At 60.0% G+C, this 21,811-nt stretch overlaps 2 protein-coding genes across 3 annotated transcripts; one reads left to right on the forward strand and one right to left on the reverse strand.

The window, feature by feature from the left end:
- Window positions 1–3,360: 3,360 nt before the first annotated feature.
- Window positions 3,361–11,950, forward strand: LOC121354012 (basic proline-rich protein-like). Of its 2 annotated transcripts, none has more exons than XM_041468293.1 (13): window positions 3,361–3,491; window positions 5,037–5,120; window positions 5,687–6,040; window positions 7,352–7,519; window positions 7,677–7,753; window positions 7,894–8,015; window positions 8,107–8,249; window positions 8,332–8,430; window positions 9,306–9,428; window positions 10,187–10,384; window positions 10,492–10,626; window positions 11,094–11,201; window positions 11,451–11,950. In XM_041468293.1, exons 1-13 carry the CDS (start codon window positions 3,480–3,482, stop codon window positions 11,631–11,633), a joined length of 1,806 nt encoding a protein of 601 aa, XP_041324227.1. In that variant the 5' UTR covers window positions 3,361–3,479; the 3' UTR covers window positions 11,634–11,950. The 2 variants fall into 2 exon arrangements, with proteins under 2 accessions (XP_041324227.1, XP_041324229.1); XM_041468295.1 differs by lacking the exon at window positions 3,361–3,491 and adding an exon at window positions 4,353–4,394.
- A 184-nt stretch (window positions 11,951–12,134) lies between these two features.
- PRICKLE4 (prickle planar cell polarity protein 4) lies at window positions 12,135–21,393 on the reverse strand. The gene is made up of 9 exons (XM_041468285.1): window positions 21,379–21,393; window positions 19,387–19,476; window positions 15,486–15,620; window positions 15,245–15,352; window positions 14,612–14,749; window positions 14,320–14,520; window positions 13,908–14,094; window positions 13,415–13,711; window positions 12,135–13,010 (listed from the first exon to the last, which is right to left on the reverse strand). The coding sequence occupies exons 1-9, from the start codon at window positions 21,391–21,393 to the stop codon at window positions 12,547–12,549; spliced, it is 1,635 nt and encodes a 544-aa protein (XP_041324219.1). The 3' UTR covers window positions 12,135–12,546.
- Window positions 21,394–21,811: the final 418 nt, after the last annotated feature.

The raw sequence follows: 21,811 nt of genomic DNA on the forward strand, positions 1-21,811 counted from the left end.
TGGGCAAAGTAAGCACAGCAAGCAGAAAACTTGGATTGTGTCAGAGAAAAAATTCCCAGTTCCATCCCAGGCTGGATTTCCATCCCAGGCTGGGTTTCAGTTCCATCCCAGGCTGGATTTTCCCTGGATTTCCATCCCAGGCTGGATTTTCCCTGGATTTCCATCCCAGGCTGGATTTCCCTGGCAGCAGCAGCTGCTGGGTCCCAGGGCTGGGCTCTTCCCTGTGTCTCTCTTGGGTGTGAAATAGAAATCATGTTTTTATGATTTTTTGTTTTTGTAAATCTTTACTCTTTTTACACCTTGTTTTTTGTAAGCTGAAGTTTCTTATTAAAAAAAAAAAAAAAGAAAGAAAAAAACAAAGAGAAAAAAAGAGAAAGAAATTCCAGTGGGTTGTGTTGTTATTCCATAAAATTTAATAAACATCTGGGGGTGGGGGGTACAGGAGGAAATTCCATGCACATCCTTAAGGAAACAATTCCCAAAGGAATGAGTGAAAGAATGGGAAATCAATTCTTCCTCTCAGCATTTAACCTTTTGTCCTTGTCACTGCTCCAGGCAGGACAGGAGGGACCAGAGCAGCTCCAGAGGGGTCAGAACAGCTCCAAAGGGATCAGAGCAGCTCCAGGTGGGATGAGAGCAGCTCCAGGTGGGATCAGAGCAGCTCCAGGTGGGATCTGAGCAGCTCCAGAGGGGTCAGAGCAACTCCAGGTGGGATCAGAACAGCTCCAGGGGGGTCAGAGCAGCTCCAGGTGGGATCTGAGCAGCTCCAAAGGGATCTGAACAACTCCAGGTGGGATCAGAGCAGCTCCAGGGGGATCTGAGCAGCTCCAGGTGGGATCAGAGCAGCTCCAGAGGGGTCAGAGCAGCTCCACAGCTCCAGTCCTGGTGGGAGGGCGAGCTCTGCTCCCAGCAGCTCCAGCTCCTTCCTGGGACAGGAGTCAGCAGCGTCAGGGAGCTGGTTGTGCTTTCAGATGTGGGTAAAGAGGGGGTTCTGTGGGGTTTGGGGCGGGCTCCCCCTGCTCTGTGTCACCTCAGGGGGTGACAGCTCTGTCCTGAGGGGCAGGCTGAGTCTGGGGGCTTTGTTCAGCCTCGGGGGGCTGCAGCTCCAAACTGCTGAGCAGGGACAGCAGCCAGGGAAGGGCTGGATTTGGGAGACTGAGGGTGGATTTTGGGAAAGCTTCCTCCCCCAGAGGGTGCTGGCACTGCCCAGGCTCCCCAGGGAATGGGCACGGCCCCGAGGCTGCCAGAGCTCCCCAGAGAGGGATTTTGTGATCTCAGGGATGCTCAGGTGGGATTCTGGAATCTCAGGGACGCCCAGCTGGGATTTTGGGATCTCAGGGATGCCCAGGTGGGATTCTGGGATCTCAGGGACGCCCAGCTGGGATTTTGGGATCTCAGGGACACCCAGGTGGGATTTTGGGATCTCAGGGATGCCCAGGTGGGATTTTGGGATCTCAGGGACACCCAGATGGGATTCTAAGATCTCAGGGATGCCCAGGTGGGATTTTAGGGTGTCTGTGCAGGGCAGGAGTTGGGTTTGATCCCTGTGGGTCCCTCCCAGCTCAGGATGTTCCCGATCCCGCCCCCTCGGTCCCTCCCCGCACCGACCGGAGCTACGGGACGGGCTGCGGGGCCATCAGGTCGATGTCGGTCAGGTTCCGGGCCACCCACACCCCGGCGGCAAACAGCCCCAGGTTCAGCAGCAGGTTCCTGCAATCACAAAACCCCAGAAGCACTCAGCTTGGAAAAGATTTTGGGAAAGTTCATCCGAGTCCAGGCTGTGCCCGATCCCCACCCTGAGCCCTGAGTGCCACCTCCAGGTGACACCTGCGCGGCGGGGCCGCCGCCGCTCCCGCCGCTCCCGCTCCGGCCGCCGCCATTGCTGCCGCCCGCCCGCGCCGCGCGACGGCCGCACTCCCGCGCGTGACGTCACCGGCGCAGCGTGACGTGGCCACTGGCGCGCGGGGCGGGAACGGGAACTGGAACTGGATCGGGAATGGGATCGGGATCGGGATTGGGAGCGGCAATGGGAACAGGATCGGGAGCGGGAACGGGAACGGGATTGGGATTGGCATCATCCATCCATCCCTCCATCCATCATCCATCCCTCCATCCATCATCCATCCATCCACCTGTCATCCATCCATCATCCCTCCATCCATCCATCTGTCATCCATCCATCCATCATCCATCATCCATCCATCATCCATCATCCATCCATCCATCCATCCATCCGTCATCCATCCATCCATCCATCCACCCATCATCCATCCATCCCTTCATCCATCCTGCAGCCTCATCTGTCCCTGCTGCTGGATTTTCTCCCCAAATCCCACTAACTGATCCACCCAGCCACCAAACTGATTTATGGCAATTAGGGACTCTCCTTAAGGGAGCAGCTGGAGATCCAGGCGTTATCCACCCGGCGGGAGCAGCCAGATCCCGAGGGCTGCCCGGGCCCCACACTGTTAGAAATGAGAAGCTTGACTAGGCCAATATTCAAGCAGCAATCAATTTATTAATTAATCTGGTAAAGTATGAGCAATACAGCGCTGGGTACAGAGCGGGAAGTTTTCCCTTTAACTATCTAAGCCCCGATAGTTGGGGCTCACAGGTATTTATGGGGTACTCATGAGCTTTCTCAGCAGTTTCTGTTCCCAATTTTTACTCACCACCTTTTCTCCCCTCCTTTATCAACATTCGGGATCAGCGAGCTGAGCGGAGCCTCCCTCCCCTCCCGATCGCCTCCCACCTTCCTGGAAGGTCGGGCCGTGTGTCCCCAGCTCCCTGAGGATGCCGGAATCCGCATGGCCGGCCCGACCAGTTCCGACCAGTTCGTTATCAGCGCGTCCCAGCCAAACCCCCCGCGGCAGCCGGGGATGTTCCGGGCCGGGGGAAGGTGGTAAATCCTCGGGGGCAGGGCGGGATGGCCGTGCCTGGAGCGCCGTTCCCGGCGGGAATGCCGGGGGATGAGGGGGAGGAGAGGCTGGGGGCGCCGGGCTGCCTCGGGAGGGGATGAACTCGGGGGGCAGCGGGTTTGGGAGACCCTCCGAGCCGCGTCCCCGCTGGCCCGTGGTGGGGCTGCGGTTGTCATAAGTAGTAATAGGTTTGTTCATTAATTTAATCAATAGCTAAATAATTATACAATATAAAACAGTAGTTAAATAGCTAAAAACTTCTCGTGCAGGTACATACGGTTGCTGGTTTACTATAGTGCTTTGGGAATTCCATTGTAAAGGTGTGCCTTATGAAAGGAAAGTCATGAAAAGCAGCTGTAATAACATCCTTAAACTCGCAAGAATTGCTTAGCTTGCAGAAAGCCTACAGTGTTCTGTATAGATATGCTAAGGCATAAGTTAAAAAAAAAAAAAAAAAAATTATATGATCCTTAAATTCAGTGAACTTGTTTATCACACGGTGCCAGGAGGTGACAGACGGACAGACGGACACGCTGGGAGGTGACAGCAGGGTCACCCGGCATGGCAGCAGAGGTGGGTGCCGTGCAGCCCTGTCCTGGCAGGGCTCTCCAAACCCTCCCACCCTTCCCTGCTCCCTCCTCGACTCCGCTCCAGCCGCGGGAATGGGGGGCCCGCTCCCCGAAATATCCCGGGGGAGCAGCCCGGGGACCGGGGGGTTGGTGCTGGAGCTGGGGGGGTTCGTGTCCTGAGGGACCCCAGGATCCCCTTTCCCATGGATATTCCATGCCTGGGGAACACGGGGATCCCCTTTTCCATGGATATTCCATGCCTGGGGGACACGGGGATCCCCTTTCCCATGGATATTCCATGCCTGGGGGACACGGGCATCCCCTCTTCCATGGATATTCCATGCCTGGGGGACACGGGCATCCCCTCTTCCATGGATATTCCATGCCTGGGGGACACGGGGATCCCCTTTTCCATGGATATTCCATGCCTGGGGGACACGGGGATCCCCTTTTCCATGGATATTCCATGCCTGGGGGACACGGGGATCCCCTCTTCCATGGATATTCCATGCCTGGGGGACACGGGGATCCCCTTTTCCATGGATATTCCATGCCTGGGGGACACGGGGATCCCCTCTTCCATGGATATTCCATGCCTGGGGGACACGGGGATCCCCTCTTCCATGGATATTCCATGCCCTGGGGGTGCAGGGACCCCCCTTCAGGGTGACCCCGGCTGCCCATGGGGTGCAGTTTGCGGCTCTTTGCTCCCACCCCGCTGACGGATCCGCGATTCCCGGAGGAATTTGGATCCCCGGGGATCAGGGAAGCGGCGCTCCCCGCGCTCTGCGCGCTCCCGCCGCTCCCGGGGGCGGAATGGGAAGAGGAAGGGAAACTCCCGGGGGAGGGACGGGAGCTCCGGAGAGCCCCGGGAGAGCTCCGGAGGGATCGGATCCGGCGGATGTTGGTGTGGAACCAACCGGGCTGCGGGGCGGGAGGGCTGGGGTGCGACACTGGGGTGCGGGAGTGCAGGATTGGGGTGCAAAGGTGCAAAATGACATGTTTGGGGTGCCGGGCGCAGGTAGAGGGACGCAGGATTGGGGTGCAGGGAAGGATTGGGATTCAGGGAAGCAGGATTGGGGTGCAGGGAAGTACTGGGATTCAGGATTGGGATTTAGGGGTGCAGGGCTCTCCAGCCCCTCCGCGCCCCAGTGCTGCTTTGCAGGACCTGAGGCTGACACCCCCGCAATTTAGGGACAAAAATGGGGTTTCAGGCTGGCGGGGGGGGGCTCGTCCCCGCGTCCCCACACCGGGATCCCTTGGGGACATCACGGGGTGACCCGCGGGGCTGGCTATGACACGTGGCAGGGACAAAAGGGGCAAGGCAGGCAAAGTGTCTGCCAAGGCTTTGCCAGTCCCGCGTCACCCCCAGGGGACAGCGAGCGGGTCTCGGTGTCCCCAGCTGCGCCGTGTCCTCGCTGGTGCCCATGCCAGTGGCTCCGGGGTTGTCCCCGGGGCTGGCAGCACCCCGGGTGGCACCTGGCTGGCAGTGTCCCCAAGCCGGCAGTGACGTCCTGTGGGACGTGCTGAGCCAGCCTCTCCCTCGCAGCGGATCCCGCAGCTCCGGGGGCCGGAGCGGCCCTCGGGAAGGATGTTCCCCGCGCCGGGATGCAGGAGGGGCTTCCCCAGGGAGGTACGTGCGGCTGGGGGGCTCCTGGAGCTCTCCTGGGGTTCTGGATCTCTCCTGGAGCTCTCCCAGGCTCTCCTGGATCTCTCCTGGATCTCTCCCAGGCTGTCCTGGATCTCTCCTGGACTCTCTTGGGACTCTCCTGGATCTCTCCTGGACTCTCTTGGGACTCTCCTGGATCTCTCCTGGACTGTCTTGGGACTCTCTTGGGACTCTCCTGGATCTCTCCTGGATCTCTCCCAGGCTGTCCTGGATCTCTCCTGGACTCTCTTGGGACTCTCTTGGGACTCCTGGGGTTCTGAATCTCTCCTGGGCTCTCCTGGATCTCTCCTGGATCTCTCCCGGGGCTCTCCTGGTGCAGGGTGGGAGCCCAGCAGCGCCCCGGGGTCACCGTGGGTACCCACTCCTCCATCTCCATCCCTGGGGATGCTGAGGATGCAGGAGAACATCACGGTTTGGGGAGGAATCCGGGATCACCTGGGCTCCCCCAGCGCAGCCCGGTGGGCTCCTGGCTCCCCATCCCTGCCGGGACGAGGCTGCTCGGGGGTCTCACGGCTCTGATCTCTCCACAGCCCGCCCCGTGGTGGGATGGGCCATGGCCCCGTCCCCCTGCCGGCCCCGAGGACACCTGGGACGAGCCACCCTGGGACGAGCCACCCTGGGACGGGCCACCCTGTGATGGGCCACACTGTGATGGGCCACCCTGGGACGGGCCACCCTGTGATGGACCACCCCAGGATGGGCCACCCTGGGATGGGCCACCCTCGGATGGGCCACCCTGGAATGAGCCACCCTGGAATGAGACACCCTGGAATGGGCCACCCTGTGATGGACCACCCTGTGATGGACCACCCTGGAATGGGCCACGCCGGGATGGGCCACCCTGGGAGCACCAGCCCAGGAGATGGCGGCGCAGGAGGCACCCGGTAAGGGACAGGGCTGGGGGGAGATGTCCCCAGGGATCGTCAGAGTTTGTCAGGGAGACCCTCCCAAGTCACAGCAAGGAGCCCCTGGTTCCCTAAACCCCATCCCCAAAACCGGTCTGGACACGTCTGGATCCACTCGTGGTCCCCCAGGCTCAGACAGGAGTTTGTGGCTTTCTAAATTCCCAAAAGGAGTCTGGAAATGTCAGGATCCAGCTGTTTGTGTCCACAGCTTCCTCCCCACCAGGATTAAGAATGGCAAAACAAATACATCTAAACAGGTTAAATAGATAATTTATTTCCATGGATGATTGGAGTAAAGGATCTCCATGAGTGCAGTGGGGATGGTGCTGTGAATGAGGTCCTGTATGTCCAATTTAATAACCCACAAAATTAGAACTTAGCAGCAGTTTTATTTGAGCAGCAATTTTATATAAAAGGAATACAATTCAGTAAGCATGTAAGAAGTAAATTTGGCAGTGATTTCAAGGCTGATTCCTTAATTATCCCAAGGCCTATTCCATTTTGGGATGTTACTTATCTCAAACTACATTCTGTATCCTATTTTCTCATGAACCACTGAAAACATCTGTTTTGTGACACTAATTACATATTTTTTCCTCTATTACTTTTTAACAAATATTTTCTAAAATATCAATATACAATATAATTGTCAGCATGAATCACATTCATTTATCACAATGGTTATACCAGGGCACTGCTAATTAAATCAATAGTTTCAAAGTTAATTAGCAATTACAGCTCGGATTGATGTTGCTCACCCAGACCCACACAAATCTCTTTGGCTCACTCCAGGAGTGACCCTGAAGAGCTCCAGAAAGGAATCCACACTCACTCCTGGGAGGGCTGTGCTGGAAATTCCCCTGTTCAGAAGTGGGATTCAGCCTTTGCAGCATGGAATGAGAGATGTTGGGGGTTTTGTGGAGCATTTGTCCTTAAAAAAAGCAAATTGCTGCCCTCTGGTTCCTCCCAGGAAACATCTGCCCCTGTTCCCTGGCAGTGCCAGCTGCTCTCGGGGTTTCACATCCTCGTGGGGTTTCGTTTTGGGATGTTTGAGTCAGGCTGCTCTCAGCCTGTTCCCCCCTCCACTGCTGCTGATTTTCACAGCGAGGTGAGATCTGAGCTGGTTCACCCTAATTGCATCCCACTGCAAAGGGGCATTCACCCACAAATCCAGGGCAGCCCGAAGCAGGAGAGGCACAAAGAGCCGAGGGTCACAGTGGGGAGGGGGAGCAGTGAGAAATCCCAAAATTCCCGGTGGGCTGTGTCCTCACTGTCCTGTTCCCATTGCAGCCCAGTCCCAGAGCCCCCAGACCCTTCCCTGGCCCTGCGGACGCCCCGTGGAAGGAGGAGGAGGAGGACAGGAGGTGGGCACCCCGTGACTGTCCCCAGCCACCCCCCTGGGATGACAGGGAGCCCATCCCAGGCCCTGAGGATGACTTCGGAGAGTGCTGGTACCAGGTGAGGCGTGCTGGGCTGGGCGTGGTGGCAGCCACAGGAGCCAGTGGCTAGAACGGGGCAGGGGCCACTCACTGCCCTGGTGACAAGGACAGTGTGTGGGGACCCTGAGCAGTCACAGCGTGAGGGGTCATTCCCTAAAGCCAGCCTGTCCCTGCAGGATCCACCGCCTGACCCCTGGCCCGAATACCCCGAGGAGGAGCAGCCCCCGCCCTGGCCCCCCGCCCGCCCTCCAGGGTGGGTGCCATACCCTGGGGGGACCCTGTGGGGTGACAATGAGTGACACCAGCACCGCTGCAAGCTGTCCCTGCCTAGGCTGGGATTGCCAGAGACCCCTCCCCAACCCAACCCCCCGCCCTGGGGCTGTGCTCCTGCAGGAATTTGGGGACATTCCGTGAGCACCGCCCGCCCTGGAGCCACCGCCCGGCCGCCAGACCGCGGGGCCACCTCCGCCAGCTGATCCTGGTCCCCCGGGCGTGGTGTCCCCGACCCCCCCGAGGTGTGTGCTGCCCCCGTGCCGGCTCCTCGGTGCTCTCCTGCCTCTCCCAGGCCAGGCTGAGGAGTCTCTGCCGCTGTTTCCCACCCTGCAGGGCACAAGCCACACTCCAAGCCCTCCTGTCCTGCCCCTTCCAAGAGGAGCCAGCCCGAGGCCAGGAAGGAGCCGCAGCCCCCGGAGCCCCCCCGGCCCCCTGCTCCTCCCCAGGGTGCTGCAGAGAGGCTGGAACAGCCACAGGTGAGGGGTTTTACCTGTCCCCCCCATCCCACAGCAGGAGTGTGCTCACCTGAGCCTTGCACGCTGTCCTGGTTTCCTGCAGGATGTGCCAGTGGGGACTGGGGGTGTCCTGGAGCCCCCCAGTCCGGCCAGGAGCCCTCTGGAGAGCCCAGCTGCTGATCCTGGTGCTGCAGAGCCACTGGTAGGAGATTCCCCTGTCCAGGGGTGCTCCCAGCTCTGGAGCTGCCTGGCTCAGGGGTCTCCTTGGCTGCTGGGACATCTCCCTGCTCTCTGATCCAGCCCTTCCCCTCTCCACCTCGCTGTCTCTTTGCCAGGCATGGAGTTTTTCCAGGCTTTTCTCCATGGTTTCCTGTGGGTTTCAGCACCCTGTCCATCCCATCCCATCCCATCCATCCTGATCCATCCTATCTATTCTATCCATCCCATCCCATCCCATCCTATGGATCCCATCCTATGGATCCCATCCCATCAATCCCATCCCATCCTAACCCATCACATCCTATGGATCCCATCCCATCCCATGTATCCCATCCATCCCATCAATCCCATCCCATCTCATTCCATCAATCCCATCCTATCCCATCCCATCAATCCCATCCCATCTCATTCCATCAATCCCATCCTATCCCATCCCATCCATCCCATAAATCCCACCCCATCCCATCAATCCCATCCCATCCCATCCCACACATGTCCTCATGCCTGGGTTTCAGCACCCTGTCCATCCCATCCCATCCCATCCCATCCCATCCCATCCCATCCCATCCCATCCCATCCATCCTGATCCATCCTATCTATTCTATCCATCCCATCCCATCCCATCCTATGGATCCCATCCCATCAATCCCATCCCATCAATCCCATCCCATCCTAACCCATCCCATCCTATGGATCCCATCCCATCCCATGTATCCCATCCATCCCATCAATCCCATCCCATCTCATTCCATCAATCCCATCCTATCCCATCCCATCCATCCCATAAATCCCACCCCATCCCATCAATCCCATCCCATCCCATCCCACACATGTCCTCATGCCGTTGCCTGTCCCCAGGTGGAGCTGGAAGCTGGGCAGACCCCTGTGGGCAGCCAGGATCATGATCCCTGTGCTCCAGGAGCAGAGCCAGCCCCTCCAGAGGAGACCTCCAGGAATCCTGAGATCCAGGAGCGCCTTGAGGTATGGGACTGCTGGGGAGGGGCACAGGGTCAGCTCCAGGCTCCCCAAATCCTCCCCACCAGCAGCACACTGCTTCCCCTGGGGATGTTTTCTGTTCCCACCCTAAAGCAGAGCCTGCAGGGAGGCACAGCCCCCTCCTCAAGCCCTTTGTCCCCCCACTGTGGACTCCACAATGCCCCCGCACAGTGTGAGGAACTAATCCCACTCCTCTGAAATCTGGAGAGTTTAGTAAGAGATGATAAATAAGGGACTAATCAGTAAAGCAGAAGTAACAGTGCTGGGTGCCTGGCTGTAGCCAGAGGCACACACACTGTTCAACTGGCACTTTGTGCACTGCAGTTGCATGACTTCCTCAAATTTCTTGGCACATTCTCAGGGCAAGCTGGCCACAGCTTCTCCCTGGATTGAATTAGGGTCCAGCAGTGCTGAATCCACTGCTGCAGGGTCTGAGGGTCCATCCAGGCACTCCAGGGTGCTCCTCTGGTGGTCTCCTGATGCCACTTTAGAGCTGGCATTCTCTTTTTATGGTATTTTGTTCTCTGCTTGTGCTATCTTGGTTATATATTTTGCAAGAGGGGTTATCTCCTGTCACAGCCTTGCTTTGTGCACATTTTCAGTTACACAGCCCACAAAAGCGATTACAAATTTGTCTTCTGTCTAAAAGCAGTTACAATTTATAAGCAATTACCCTTTTTAATAATAATTTGACAAAGCATTGCAGTGAAAGCCAAGTTCACCCAGCTGTTGATAACACACAGGTGGAGCCGTGCAGCCCCGGTGTCCCCAAGGCTGGCAGTGCTCATGGCTCACATCCCCAGAGCCCAGCAGACCCTGCCAAGAGGGAACTCCTGGACTCCAGCTCCTCTGGAGAGGCAGGGGCTGAGCTCAGCCCGCATTCCTGGGAGCAGCTGCCCCATGGAGCTGGAGAAACTGAGGCAGAAGGTGCCCAGGATGGGGTGAGTTTGGGACGTGGGGCAGCTCCGTGTCCCCACCCTGTGAGGCCAGCGGGGCCGTTCTGCCAGCTCTGTCCCCCTGTCCCAGCACAGCCACTCTCTGTCCTCAGCCTCTGCAGAGCCTTCAACCTCCTGAAAACCTTCAGCTTCCTCCAGAATCTGCAGCAGAACCCGAGGCCCAGCCCAGCCAGGCTTCACCAGAGATCTCCCCGGGGCCCCAGCCTGGGGCCGGTGAGACAAATCTGGTACGGGGTCTGGGTGTCCCCTAGGCACCCCAGGCACCCCAGTGTCCCCCTGGGCTTGCCACAGCCAGAGGGGGATCCCTGTGCCTGCAGGATCTGGGGTTAAAGGGCAGCTTTGTGAGGAGGCAGAGCCCGTGTCGGCCGCGCTGCCGTGCGATAACCGGGACACGGCTGGGAACAAAGCCAGGGAAGGAACCCGGGGCTCGGGAGTGCTGGAGCGTGAACAGCCCTGGAATGGAGCTCTGAGGAAGCCGAGGAGAACACTCCAGAGCAGCTTAATTACTGCTAACGAGGGAGAGAAGTTGGGGCAGAGAGGGAGCGGGGGTAGCTCTGGCGCCCGAGGGATGGGTGACAAACCAGTGGCTCCTTCCACAGGGTGACCAGTCCCAGGCTAGTGACCAGCACTGGCAGCCCCAGTTTGGCTCAGTCCCTTTCTCCTCTGAGCCTTCCTTGCCTTTTCCACCTCCCAGGCTGTGTCTGGCCAGCAGCAGCTCTGCTCAGTGCTCCCCACACCCTGCCCGGCCGGCATCGATCCCCGCTCCGCCGCCGTCCTCAGGAGGAAGGCAAAGATCGAGCTGGTGAGACCTGGCAGCCCTGGAGGGCACCTGGGGGTCTGGGAGCAGCTCCAGGATGGGGAATTTCACCTGGGGAGCTTTGGGAGCCATGCTGGGTGGTGGGGGGGTGTGAATTTGGCGTTTTGGGGGGCTTGCAGGGGGAGGTGCTGTAGGTTTGCAGGGGCTCGGATGATGTTTGGGGATTTGTGGACTAAAAGCAGGGGTGGCTTGGTGCTGGTTTTGGGGCGCTGACCCCGTGGCCCTCCCCTGCAGTCGTACCAGCAGTTCAGCCTGAGCATCGCCGTGGTGGCCACGATGCTGCTGCAGAAGGAGCCCTCGATGGAGGCGGCGCTGGGGCTGGCGCTCAGGGCCAACCTGCGCCAGTGCCGCCTGCACCACCTGCAGCAGCTGGAGGAGTTCATCGACAGCCTGGACTCGGGCACCCCCGGCCTCTGATGGCAGCCACCCCCTCCTGCCACGGGCTGGGGGTGATGGGGGCTGTGACAGCGCTGTGACAGCGCTGTGGGGTGCTCAGGAGGGGGATGAGCCTGCGGGACAAGGTGGGAGATGCTGGCAGCCCCACTGTGTCTCTTGGACAAGGAGGGTGAGTAGGGTATGTTTGGTTTTAGCCCTGCCCAAACCCCTGAGGGCAGCAAAAGTGTTACTGGTTTTACTGGAGGGAGGGCAGCAGTCCCTCTCCTCCATTGTTGACTGTCAGGGATGTGTCCCCAAACCCCAGCGAGTGTTTTTGGGTTTAAATCTACAAATAAACCGTGTCCTCTTTGCAGCCCTTGCTCTGTTCCCACTCTCCTGGGGCTGCAAGGGAGGGGTCCCACAGTGAACCCTGGCTGTGGCAGAGGGCACAGGTCACCCCTGGGGACCTCCCAGCCCTGGTGACAGTGTCACAATGGGCTGGGAAGGAACAGGGCAGACCCTAAGTTCAGATTTCAGCCAGACTTTATTGGAGCTTCGTCACTGGCGGCAGCAAAGCTGTGCCCCAGTCCCCTCCCCGTGGTGGCAGCAGGACACGGTGCCACCAGGGATGGAGAGCAGGTGGCACTGGGGCACAGAGCAGTCCAGGGAAGGATCCCAGGTGGTCCCCAGCAGTGGGGGGATGCAGGCAGCTGCCCTTGTCTGGAGCTCAGCTGCTCTCCGAGGCCGGCCCAGCCCTGCTCTCATCCTGCTTTACCTGTTCCTAATCACAGGAGAGGCTGGCAGGAACTTCAGGCTCTGCTCTGCCAGCAGCTGCCGGGGGCAAGGATCCCAGCAGCTTCTCCCACCAGCCTTGGGCCACCTCCAGGATGTGCTTGGAACGTGTTGGGGCCGTGGCAGGACCTGGCACTGCCACTCGGGGACCCCAGACCCGCTGTTAGGACACGCTGCAGTGCTTGGCCGTCCTGCTGCCCCTCCCCGGGGGCTCCCTGCCCAGGGAATTCATCCCGGGCTTGGGGATGGGCTTCCCGAAAAAGAAACCCTCCTCCTCCGAGTCTGAGTCCGAAGATGAGGAGCAGGTGGGACACCAGGAGTCGTCCTCCTCCGTGCCATCCTCTGCCCGGGGGCTGTGTCGGGGAGGGGAGGTGCCCGCTTGGAACTGTGGATTTCCATTGCCTGCAGCTCTCCGGGGTTCAGGGGCCCCCAAAAGCGAGTGGCCCAAGGCTCTGGGCTCGTTGGGCCGCTCTGGGCCAGGCTGGGGGGCCGAGGGGTGGCCAACTGGGGGTGCCAGCATCCCTGGGTGCTCCTTGGCAGCGTCGCTGCTCTGCTCCCGTGTGGCTGCTCCGAGATCCTCGGGGCTCCTGAAGGCCGGGTGCACTGGGGCCTGATCCGAAAACGCCTCTGGAAGAGGGGAAGTGGGAGTAAGGGAGGAAGGAGAAGCTGAGCCTGCCCTCCCACAGCCCTCCCACAGCAAGGGCTGTCTCGGGACACAACGGGGTGGCACCCACCCATGCCCAGCTCCCACCGTGGGGAGTTTATCACCTATTCCCACGGTGTGACATTCCCAAAAAAGTCCCCAGAGCCTGGATTTGCTCCCCTCCCACTCCATGGCAGCAGGATCCTACCAGCCCCAAAATCCCTGGATTTGCTCCCTCTCCCATCCCACCCCGTGGCAGCAGGATCCTACCAGCCTCAAAGCACCCAGAGCCTGGATTTGCACCCCTCCCACCCCACAACAGCAGGATCCTACCAGCCCCAAAATCCCTGGATTTGCTCCCCTCCCACCCCATCCAGCAGGATCCTACCATCCCCTTCCCCGCGCTGCCTGCAGCCCCCCGCTGCCGAGCTCCTGCCGGCCGCTCCGGCTCGGGGCAGGGGCGTGGAGTCGGGGGAAGGAGCGGAGGCGAAAGCCGAGTCGGAGGAGTCGGAGGCGGTGGAAGAGGCGTCCTGGCCGCGGCTGCAGGTGTCGGAGCAGAAGAGGCGGCCGCGGCGGCAGGTGAGGGGCTGTCCCCGCAGCGGTGCCCGGCACAGGCTGCAGCAGAAGCAGGCGGCTCGGGCGTGCCAGTGCAGCCCTTGGTGCGTGACCTCCTCGCTGTCAGCACCTGCGGGGCAGCCACAGGTGAGGGAAAGGTTCTTCAAAACCAAAAAAAACCACAAAAGCCAAAAAAACCACCCCAAAAAAAACCCAAAACCCAAATAAACCACCAAAAACCAATAAAAACCACCAAAAACCAATTAAAAAAAAAGCCAAAATCCATGCTGGAAGGGTCTGGGAGCCCCACGGGTTGGCGGCCATACCGATGGGGTCCCCGCACGCCTGGCAGGGCTCGGCAAAGAGGCTCTCGAAGCAGCCCCGGCAGCAGGGCCGGCCGCTGCGCATCACGTAGCGCTGCCCGCGCAGGGGCTCGTCGCACTCCAGGCAGCAGAAGTGCTCCAGGTGCCAGCGCCGGCCCTCGGCCTCGATGCACTCCTCCATGAAGATCAGCTGCAATGGGGAAAACGAGTGCCAGACTCAGCATGCCGCTGGAAACGCCGCGGTGCTTTGCTGTGCTGGGCGGTGAGGAGGAGCCCCCAGCACAGCAAAGGGGGTCTCAGGAGGGAATATTCCTCCAGCCCAGCAGTGGTTTTGATGGATTTGGAGCCCCCAGCCGAGCTCGGGAGTGTTTAACAGCCAAAGGGAGGTCAAAGGCTCCCCCTGCCCGGTACCCACCTGGTCGCAGGAGGCACAGCGGGGTCGGAAGAGCTCGGCGTGGTGCCGGCCGCAGTAGATCCTCCCATCCTGCTGGAAGTAGATGAGATCCACCAGCTGCTGGTGGCAGAAGTGGCAGGAGAAGCAGGACGGGTGCCAGAACTGGTCCCCCAGGCGAGACGCTGAAATCCCCGGGTCCCCTTTGTTGAGCCTCCGGCCGCACTGCAAGGCAGGGGGACACGAGGTTTGGGGCAGGGCTGGCTTTTGGGGACGGATCCCTGCCAGGGAACGGGTGCTGGAGGGGACAGCTCACCTTCCTGCAGGGACAGCCGTGGCAGGGACCCGGCACGGGACACGCCAGGCCCTGTCCCAGAGCCTCCTGTCTGCGGCGGGCGCTGAAGGCGCGGAGCTGGCGCCGCTCCTCCTCGGCCAGGCCGGGGCAGTACCGCTCCTGTGGGGCACGGGGGTCAGCGGCTGGCCTCTGAGGCCTTAGGATTTTGGGTTTTTATCTTTTCCATGCATTTATAATCCTGTAAGTCTTTAGTGTTTGACTCTAAACTCCATATGCAGTGTCAGCTGCTGAGTTTTGGGCAGACACAATTCCTCTCCAGGCCTGGGAATCAACAGCACCGCCTCAGGCCTGGGAGATGGAAACCAAAGGGAGTTGGGGGAGCAAACTGGGGGTCAATGACTTCATTACCTGAAGCTGTAATTGGAAAATTAACCCCCAATATGCAAATGGCCCAAACTTATAAAAGTGTGAAAACCCATGACCCGTGGTCCATTTTTGAGTGGGCTCCATCTGTCCTAAATGCACCTGACGGCCCTTCAATAAATAAACAAAACTGCTTTTTATCCCCTTAATTTGGTCCGGCCTGTGTTTTTAGGCAGTCTCCACATGAGGAGAGCCTGGGGAGGGGAGCAGCACCAGAGGAGGGGGTCTCACATCGCAGTCCTGAGGCGGCAGCTGCTGCAGGAGCGCTCTGGCGCGGAGCCGGCTCCGCTCTGAGGGAGAGCCCGGCGGGGGCGAGCGGGGCCCGAAGCACGGCGGGACCTGGGGACAAACAGCCATTTCAGCGGGGGATTAAACCGTGTTTGCGGCGCTAAAAATGTGCATTTAGCCCCAGAAACGGGGCGCTGCGGTGTGGGAAGCACGCGGGGCTGGGGGAGAGCAGGGTGCTGCCCACCTCGGGGGGCTCCAGGTACTCTTCCAGGGCACAGCCGGAGTCGCTGTCGGACGAGGCCGGGGGGAGACCCCCGGTGGTGCCGCAGGGGGAGGGCTCGTCCCGCTGGGGCCATGCAGGGCTCGGCAGGGACATCAGCTGGGGACAGAGAGCCACAGGGGTCAGACACGGGGGAAGGGAGCAGGGATCCAGCCCTGGACACGGATCCTGTGTCCCGGTGGCAGCAGGACAAGCAGCTCCTCGTCCCTTGCAGGGACACTGGGGCACGTCCAGCTGGGATGATGCTCCAAGGCACCAGGACCTCGAGATTTTTGGCTGAACACTGCAGGAATCCAAGGGATTTTTGGGGGGCTCCCCTTTGGAGGTTACAGCAAATCCACACCGAGGATAAGGGCAGCTGGCAGGGCTGGGGCTTTGAGCGGAATGGGATGGGATGAGATCCATGGGATAGGAGGGGATGGGATGGGATGAGATCCATGGGATGAGAGGGGATGGGATCCATGGGATGGGAGGGGATGGGATGGGATCCAGGGGATGGGATGGGATCCATGGGGTGGGATGGGATCCATGGGATGGGGATGGGATAGGATGGGGATGAAGCCAGGCAGGGAAGAAGCTCAAACTGGAACAGGTTTTGGAAAACAGCAACACCCACAGCAGGAGCTTTCCCCCCCTGCCATGGCTAATCCCAGGTCCAGTGGCCCATCCCTGAGTGGGAACAGTCTGAGGTTGAGCCCAATTCAGTGGAAAATAATTCCTTTCCCTCAGGCTGCCATTGTTCTGCCCAGGGCTGTTCCTGCCCGGCTGTCCCAGCCCACAGCACACGCCTGGCTCGGGGTTAGGCACTGGAAACCCATCCGGAGCCGTCCCCTCCTCCCCAGGCGGGCTCTTTCCACCGCCGCGCTTCCTTCCTGCTCCGGCTTCCCAAAACAAAGGCGAGATGCTGATGTGGTGGCTCCTGGGGTTCCCTGGATGCCAGCCCAGAGCCTGACGCCCTCAGCCCGCGCTTCCTGCCCTGCCACGGGGAGCCAGGGTGGGATGGAGGGGGAAATCACGGGGCTGTGATCAAACACGCCCAGGGATTCACCCCTGCACCGCCCACCACCGATGGATCAACGCCTGTGGAAAACGTTCCATGCATAAAACAGTCTCAGGGATGAGGGGTGAGAACCCCCAGAGCACGAAATTTTGGTCCTCCTACACCTCTGCCACCACGAGGACCCGTTCCCTGCTCCACACTGGGATGTGCTGGTGTGTCCCCCCTGCCAGGGACATCCCAGTGTCCCCACTGCTCCCAGCAAACACCTCCAGCCCTTCCCGAGGGTGCTGGGCTGTGCCAGGGGCAGCTCTGGAGCAGGTGGGATCAGCCGGGGCAGCTCAGGTTTCCCTGCCCTGCTGCCGGGTCAATGATTAACGCTGCAGATCGGCTAATCAGAGAGATAAAACAAAAGGCCTCCTGGCTTTTTCCTGCCGTTTGGGGTCTGGAACCCTGGGGCAGCCCGGGGGGGCGCAGGGCTGGTTGTAGGGTGCTGTTCAAAGCTGTGCTTTGGGATAGGGATGAAATAATCTGGCTTGACTGGGTGTTTGCTGCCCAAAAAGAGCCCTGGCCTTGCTGAGGGACCACAGCTGGGCCAGGGAGCAGCCTTGGCTCTACAGGAGAAGCAGGGTTGGGGGAGACCCTGGCATGCCGAGTGGGGACCCTGGTGTTCAGCCCCAGCTCCGCTGCTGCCCTGCTTTGGGAAAGGTGCCCCCGTTTCTGCCTCCCGTGGGAGGTGCTCCTCTTCTCGGGCTGTGCTTGCTCATTAATCCTCCAAGCTGCATTTGTGTAATCTCTTGGAACCATGCTGTTAATTAAACCCCTGCGATGCTCTGGGGACTCGGGGGGGCTGGCGGTGCCAGCCTGGCCCCAGCCCCGAGGGGCACAGGGACCCCATCCCAGGGCCACCAGCACGGTGGGGTGACACCGGGGGAGGGCGGCTCGGGCAGGGCTCCCGGCTGCCGTGAACGCACGGGGATGTGCCGGAGAGCCCAGCCCAGCCCGGTTTGATGCGATTACGCCGGCTGGCAGCCGTCTGGGCTGTAAACAAGTCCCTGTAATTAGCCCCAGACGGTGACAGAGGTACGCGCCTCCCATGCTAAAGAGCCAGGCAGCCCCGACAGGTCTGGCTCCTCTGCTCCCCGGGCCTGTCCCCTCTTCCTTCCTGCCCTGCCTCGCTGCCTCCGGGCACTCCCGGTGCCTCCCTTCCCTGCCAAGGGATACAGGGATGCTCCCAGCCTGGGGGGAGGTGGCACCGTGGTGGCACTTTGGGGGAGCTGCCTCTCCCTGCCAGCAAGTCCCCGAGAAGGGACGTGTGACAGACCAGTCGGGCAGGCTGGGTGGCACTGGCTGGCATTTGCCTTGGCTGCAAATCCTCTGTCCTGCCTGTGGGAGCTCCTCCGGATGCGTTTGCCCGCGCTCCTCTGGCTCTCCAAAGGATCGGAAGCCGTCGCGGCTCCCTGGGTACAAAGAGGCTGAAATTCCTGGGAATACTAATCTGATTTGGCTCGCCGGGAGCAGCCCCCGTCTCCAGCTGGCTGTGGGAGCCCGTGTGGGCTCCCAGCTCTCTGCTGCCAAGGTCACACATTAACTCGCAGCTCAGCCTGCTCAGAATTCAGCACAGGCTCCCTGCTCCCAGCCCGCCCAGGGAGCCGCATCCCTGCCTCGAATTTCCTTTTGCGGAGTCCCCAGGGAAACACAACGTCTCCAAAAAGCCCCTCAAAGCAGCACTGGCAGCTCCCAGGGGCGCAGCTCCACGCTGGCCTCACCCACGGGATAACCTGTTTGTGCTTGAGCTGCCGTCAACACAGCTGCGCTGCAGGAGCAGCAATAAAGCCGTGCAGCAATAAAGATGCAGAACAATAAAGATGCAGAGCAATAAAGATGCATCTTTTGGGGCGAGATAAGCTGAGGTCTGGCAAGGAGAGCCGGAGCAGCAAGTCCTGCCCGACCTGGAGCCGGTCTCACCGAGGAGCCCACGGTGCCTTTTTGGACCTGGGGTGGCACCAGGTGGAGCAGCCCTTGGTGCCACCGCTGGGCACAGCAGAGTCGTGGCTTTAAAAACGCCTTTGCAGCCCCTCAAATGATGGGGGAGGGTCTCAGCATCTTGCTCTGATCCACGGTGCACCGTGGCACCAGAGGGGACCGTGGCCTGCTGGCTCACCAGGGGATGCGCCAGGGCTGCCAAAGCCTTTTCCTGCTGTGTTTTCCCTCCGTCCCGCAGGCACGGCAGGGAGCTGTAACCCATTAACCCACCCTGGCTCGCCCATTCCTGCCCCCGCAGGTGCGGACCGAGACCCCCGCCCCTCCTCTCCCTGCGGCCACCGGGATGGAGATTCGCGACCCCTCCTCTCCCCGCGGCCACTGGAGTGAAGACCCCTCATTCCACCCCTCCCCGCGACCACAGGGATGAAGATTCGCGACCCCTCCTCTCTGGTGACCACCAGAACGAAGCCCTCCACCCCTCCCTGTGGCCACCAGACTTCATCCCGGCAGGTCCAAGGGGTCCCAGCTCCATCCCCTTTCTCGATTTATCCCGTTCCCGGCCAATCCCAGCTGGAGCGGGGATGGTGGAAGCAGCACCTGCCCGCTCCGGGCTGGCAGAGCCTGCCACGATGGAACGGGCGTCACCTCCTGCTCTCAGGGGACATTTCCCGAAAACAAAGACCGCGGGGACAGCGATATTATCTCCAAACAGCCAAAATCCCCCTGATCTGCCTCATTCCCTTCCCCTTCCCCTCTCAGCAGGACCCTCCCGCTGCCCCCTCCTCTGCATCTCCCTCTCCCCCACCTCCATCTCCCCTCGGAGCTGGGAGAGCCGAGCCCGGCAGTCCCTTCAGTCCCTTCCAGCCGCACTTTTTGCCGTACCTGCCCTTTCCCGGCGCTCCGGGCCCCGCTCTCCGCCGCTCCGGGCTTGGCCGCCCGCTCCAGCCCCGCGCCGGCCGCCGCCGTCCCGCCCTGCTCCGGAGGACGCCAGGGAATGGAGCCTGGGCTGGGAAAACTTTGCAAAGCGAAAGGAAAACATCCAAGCTCAGGCAGGGAAACACTTTTTTTTTTTTTTTTTTTTCCCCTGCCTGCCCAGGCACTGGCTCCGCGGCAGCCGGGGTCCTAATTAGAGGCTTTTTAGCCTAAACCTCGGGAGCCAGCCAATGGCTGGAATTCCAGGGCAGGCAGGGAGGGGAAGAGGGGGGAGGACATTAACCCTACAGGGGAAAGAGCTGCCGATGACATCTGGCTCGCTCCTACCTCTCATTTTCCGAGCGCCCGCGCCCTGCCCTCCATCTGCGGCTCGGTTCACCCCAGGTTGCCGTTTGATGACTTTTATGATCCCGCGCGGTGATTTATTTCCCTGCCGAGATCAGAAAGAGTTGAAGCTTCATGAAAGAGGGGGAAGTGTCATTACACCCCAATTTAGAGGTGGAGAAACTCTGGCTGGGCTCTCACAAAGGAGTTAGCCAGCGGCAAGTCAGGATGTCCCAGTTTCCACAAGCCCTGCACACCTGACGAGGCTCCTCGAGCCATTCCAGACCGGCTCCGGCTGCAGCAATTCCACCCGGGCAGGACTCAGGGGAAAATTTCTCAGAGCCAGACGCGAGGCACAGCGTCCTGCTTGTGTTTCTTACCATGCTGTAAGATTTTCCTGCCCGCTGATGTGACTTTGGGGATGAGAATTGTCACAGCATCCCCAAAACCCCCAAAATCTGCAGGGACCAGGCTGGATCTCTGCCACCTGCGTGGTCCCGGGAGCTGTGGCTCGTTTTGGGAGCCCTGAGGGGTGCAGATGGCTGGTGTTGGTGCTGGGATCAGGGCTGGGGCTGCACCCAAGAGCACAGGGGTGGTGATTTGGAGGTGCCAGGCTCCGTGACAAGCCCGTGGCACTGCTGGGTGAGGCCAGGCAGGGCGGTGCTGGGGCACAGGTTATGGTGCTGCTGCTTTATGGAAGTGGTTGCCCCATCCCTGGAAGCGTCTGAGGCCAGGTTGGATGGGGTTTGTTATGCCTTCTTAGGATTTTAGCTTTTATCATTTCCATACATTTATAATTCTGCAGTTCTTTAGTGTAAAACTCTGAACTCCAGAGTCAGAGTGAGCTGCTGATTTCCCATTTTTACAAAACCATTCCTCTCCAAGGAATCAAGGACACCTCACTGCCTCAGGCCCAGAGAGATGTAAACAAAAGTGATTTATTTGGGGGGAGCAAACTTGGGCTCAGTGACTTCATTACCTGAAGCTGTAATTGGAAAATTAACCCCCAATAGGCAAATGACCCAAACTTATAAAAGTGTGAAAAGTGTGCTCCATTTTTGGGTGGGCTCCATCTATCCTAGATGCACCTGAAGGCCCTTCAATAAATAAAACTGCTCTTTATTTTCTTAATTTTACTTGGTCTCTGTTTTTAGGTAGCCTGGATACCTAAATATCCAGGTATATCCAGGTACCTGAGTACCTCCCACTTGGAGCAGCCTGGGATAGTGGAAATGGTCCCTGTCCATGGCAGAAAAGGGATTTTTAAAGTATCTTCCAGCCCAAACCATTTGAGGATCCTCTGCACAATCCCCTGAGCTGGGGGAGAATCAGCAGGAGGAGGAGGAGGGGAGAGCCACCGTGGCTGTCACTGCCCAGGGTCCCTTTGATGTCCCCACGCTGTTTTTCTGCTGTTTTTCGCTGCGAGCCCTGACCCTGCAGCTTTACCTTGGCTCGGAGCTGTTTGGACTTTGTCCCCGCGGGTGGTGACAGGGCCCCCCCTCATCCCCTGCTCCCCCCGCGCTCCCCCATCCCTCCCCAGGCCGGATGGATCCCTGGGCAAAGTCCTCTGGGCACGGAGGGGACAGACAGGTCACCGCGGCTCTCCCGAGGTGGCACCGGCCACTGCGACATGGCGACAGCCCGGGGCGGCGCGGCGGCACCGGCGTGCGGCCGCGGTGTCCCCTCGGAGGCAGGACACGGCTCGGTGGCTCCGTGTGGCCGCGGTGTCCCCAGAAAGGGCAGGACACAGCGAGGTGGCTCCGTGTGGCCGCGGTGTCCCCAGAAAGGGCAGGACACGGCCAGGTGGGTCCGTGTGGCCGCGGTGTCCCCTCGGAGGGAGGACACGGCCAGGTGGGTCCGTGTGGGAGCGCTGGGATGAGGAGCTGGCAGCTCCCCCGATGCCCCTCTAGAGTCTCTGTCTACTCCAGACCCCCCAAATCCCCCTCCAGTGACCCTTCCAAGAGCAACCCCCTGGCTCTGATCCCCAAATCCCCCTCCACCGACCCCTGAGAGGATCCTTCCATCCCAGACCCTGAAAATCCCCCTCCAG

Source organism: Pyrgilauda ruficollis, unplaced genomic scaffold, assembly GCF_017590135.1.
Source record: "Pyrgilauda ruficollis isolate IOZ18807 unplaced genomic scaffold, ASM1759013v1 scaffold216, whole genome shotgun sequence".
NCBI lineage: Eukaryota > Metazoa > Chordata > Aves > Passeriformes > Passeridae > Pyrgilauda > Pyrgilauda ruficollis.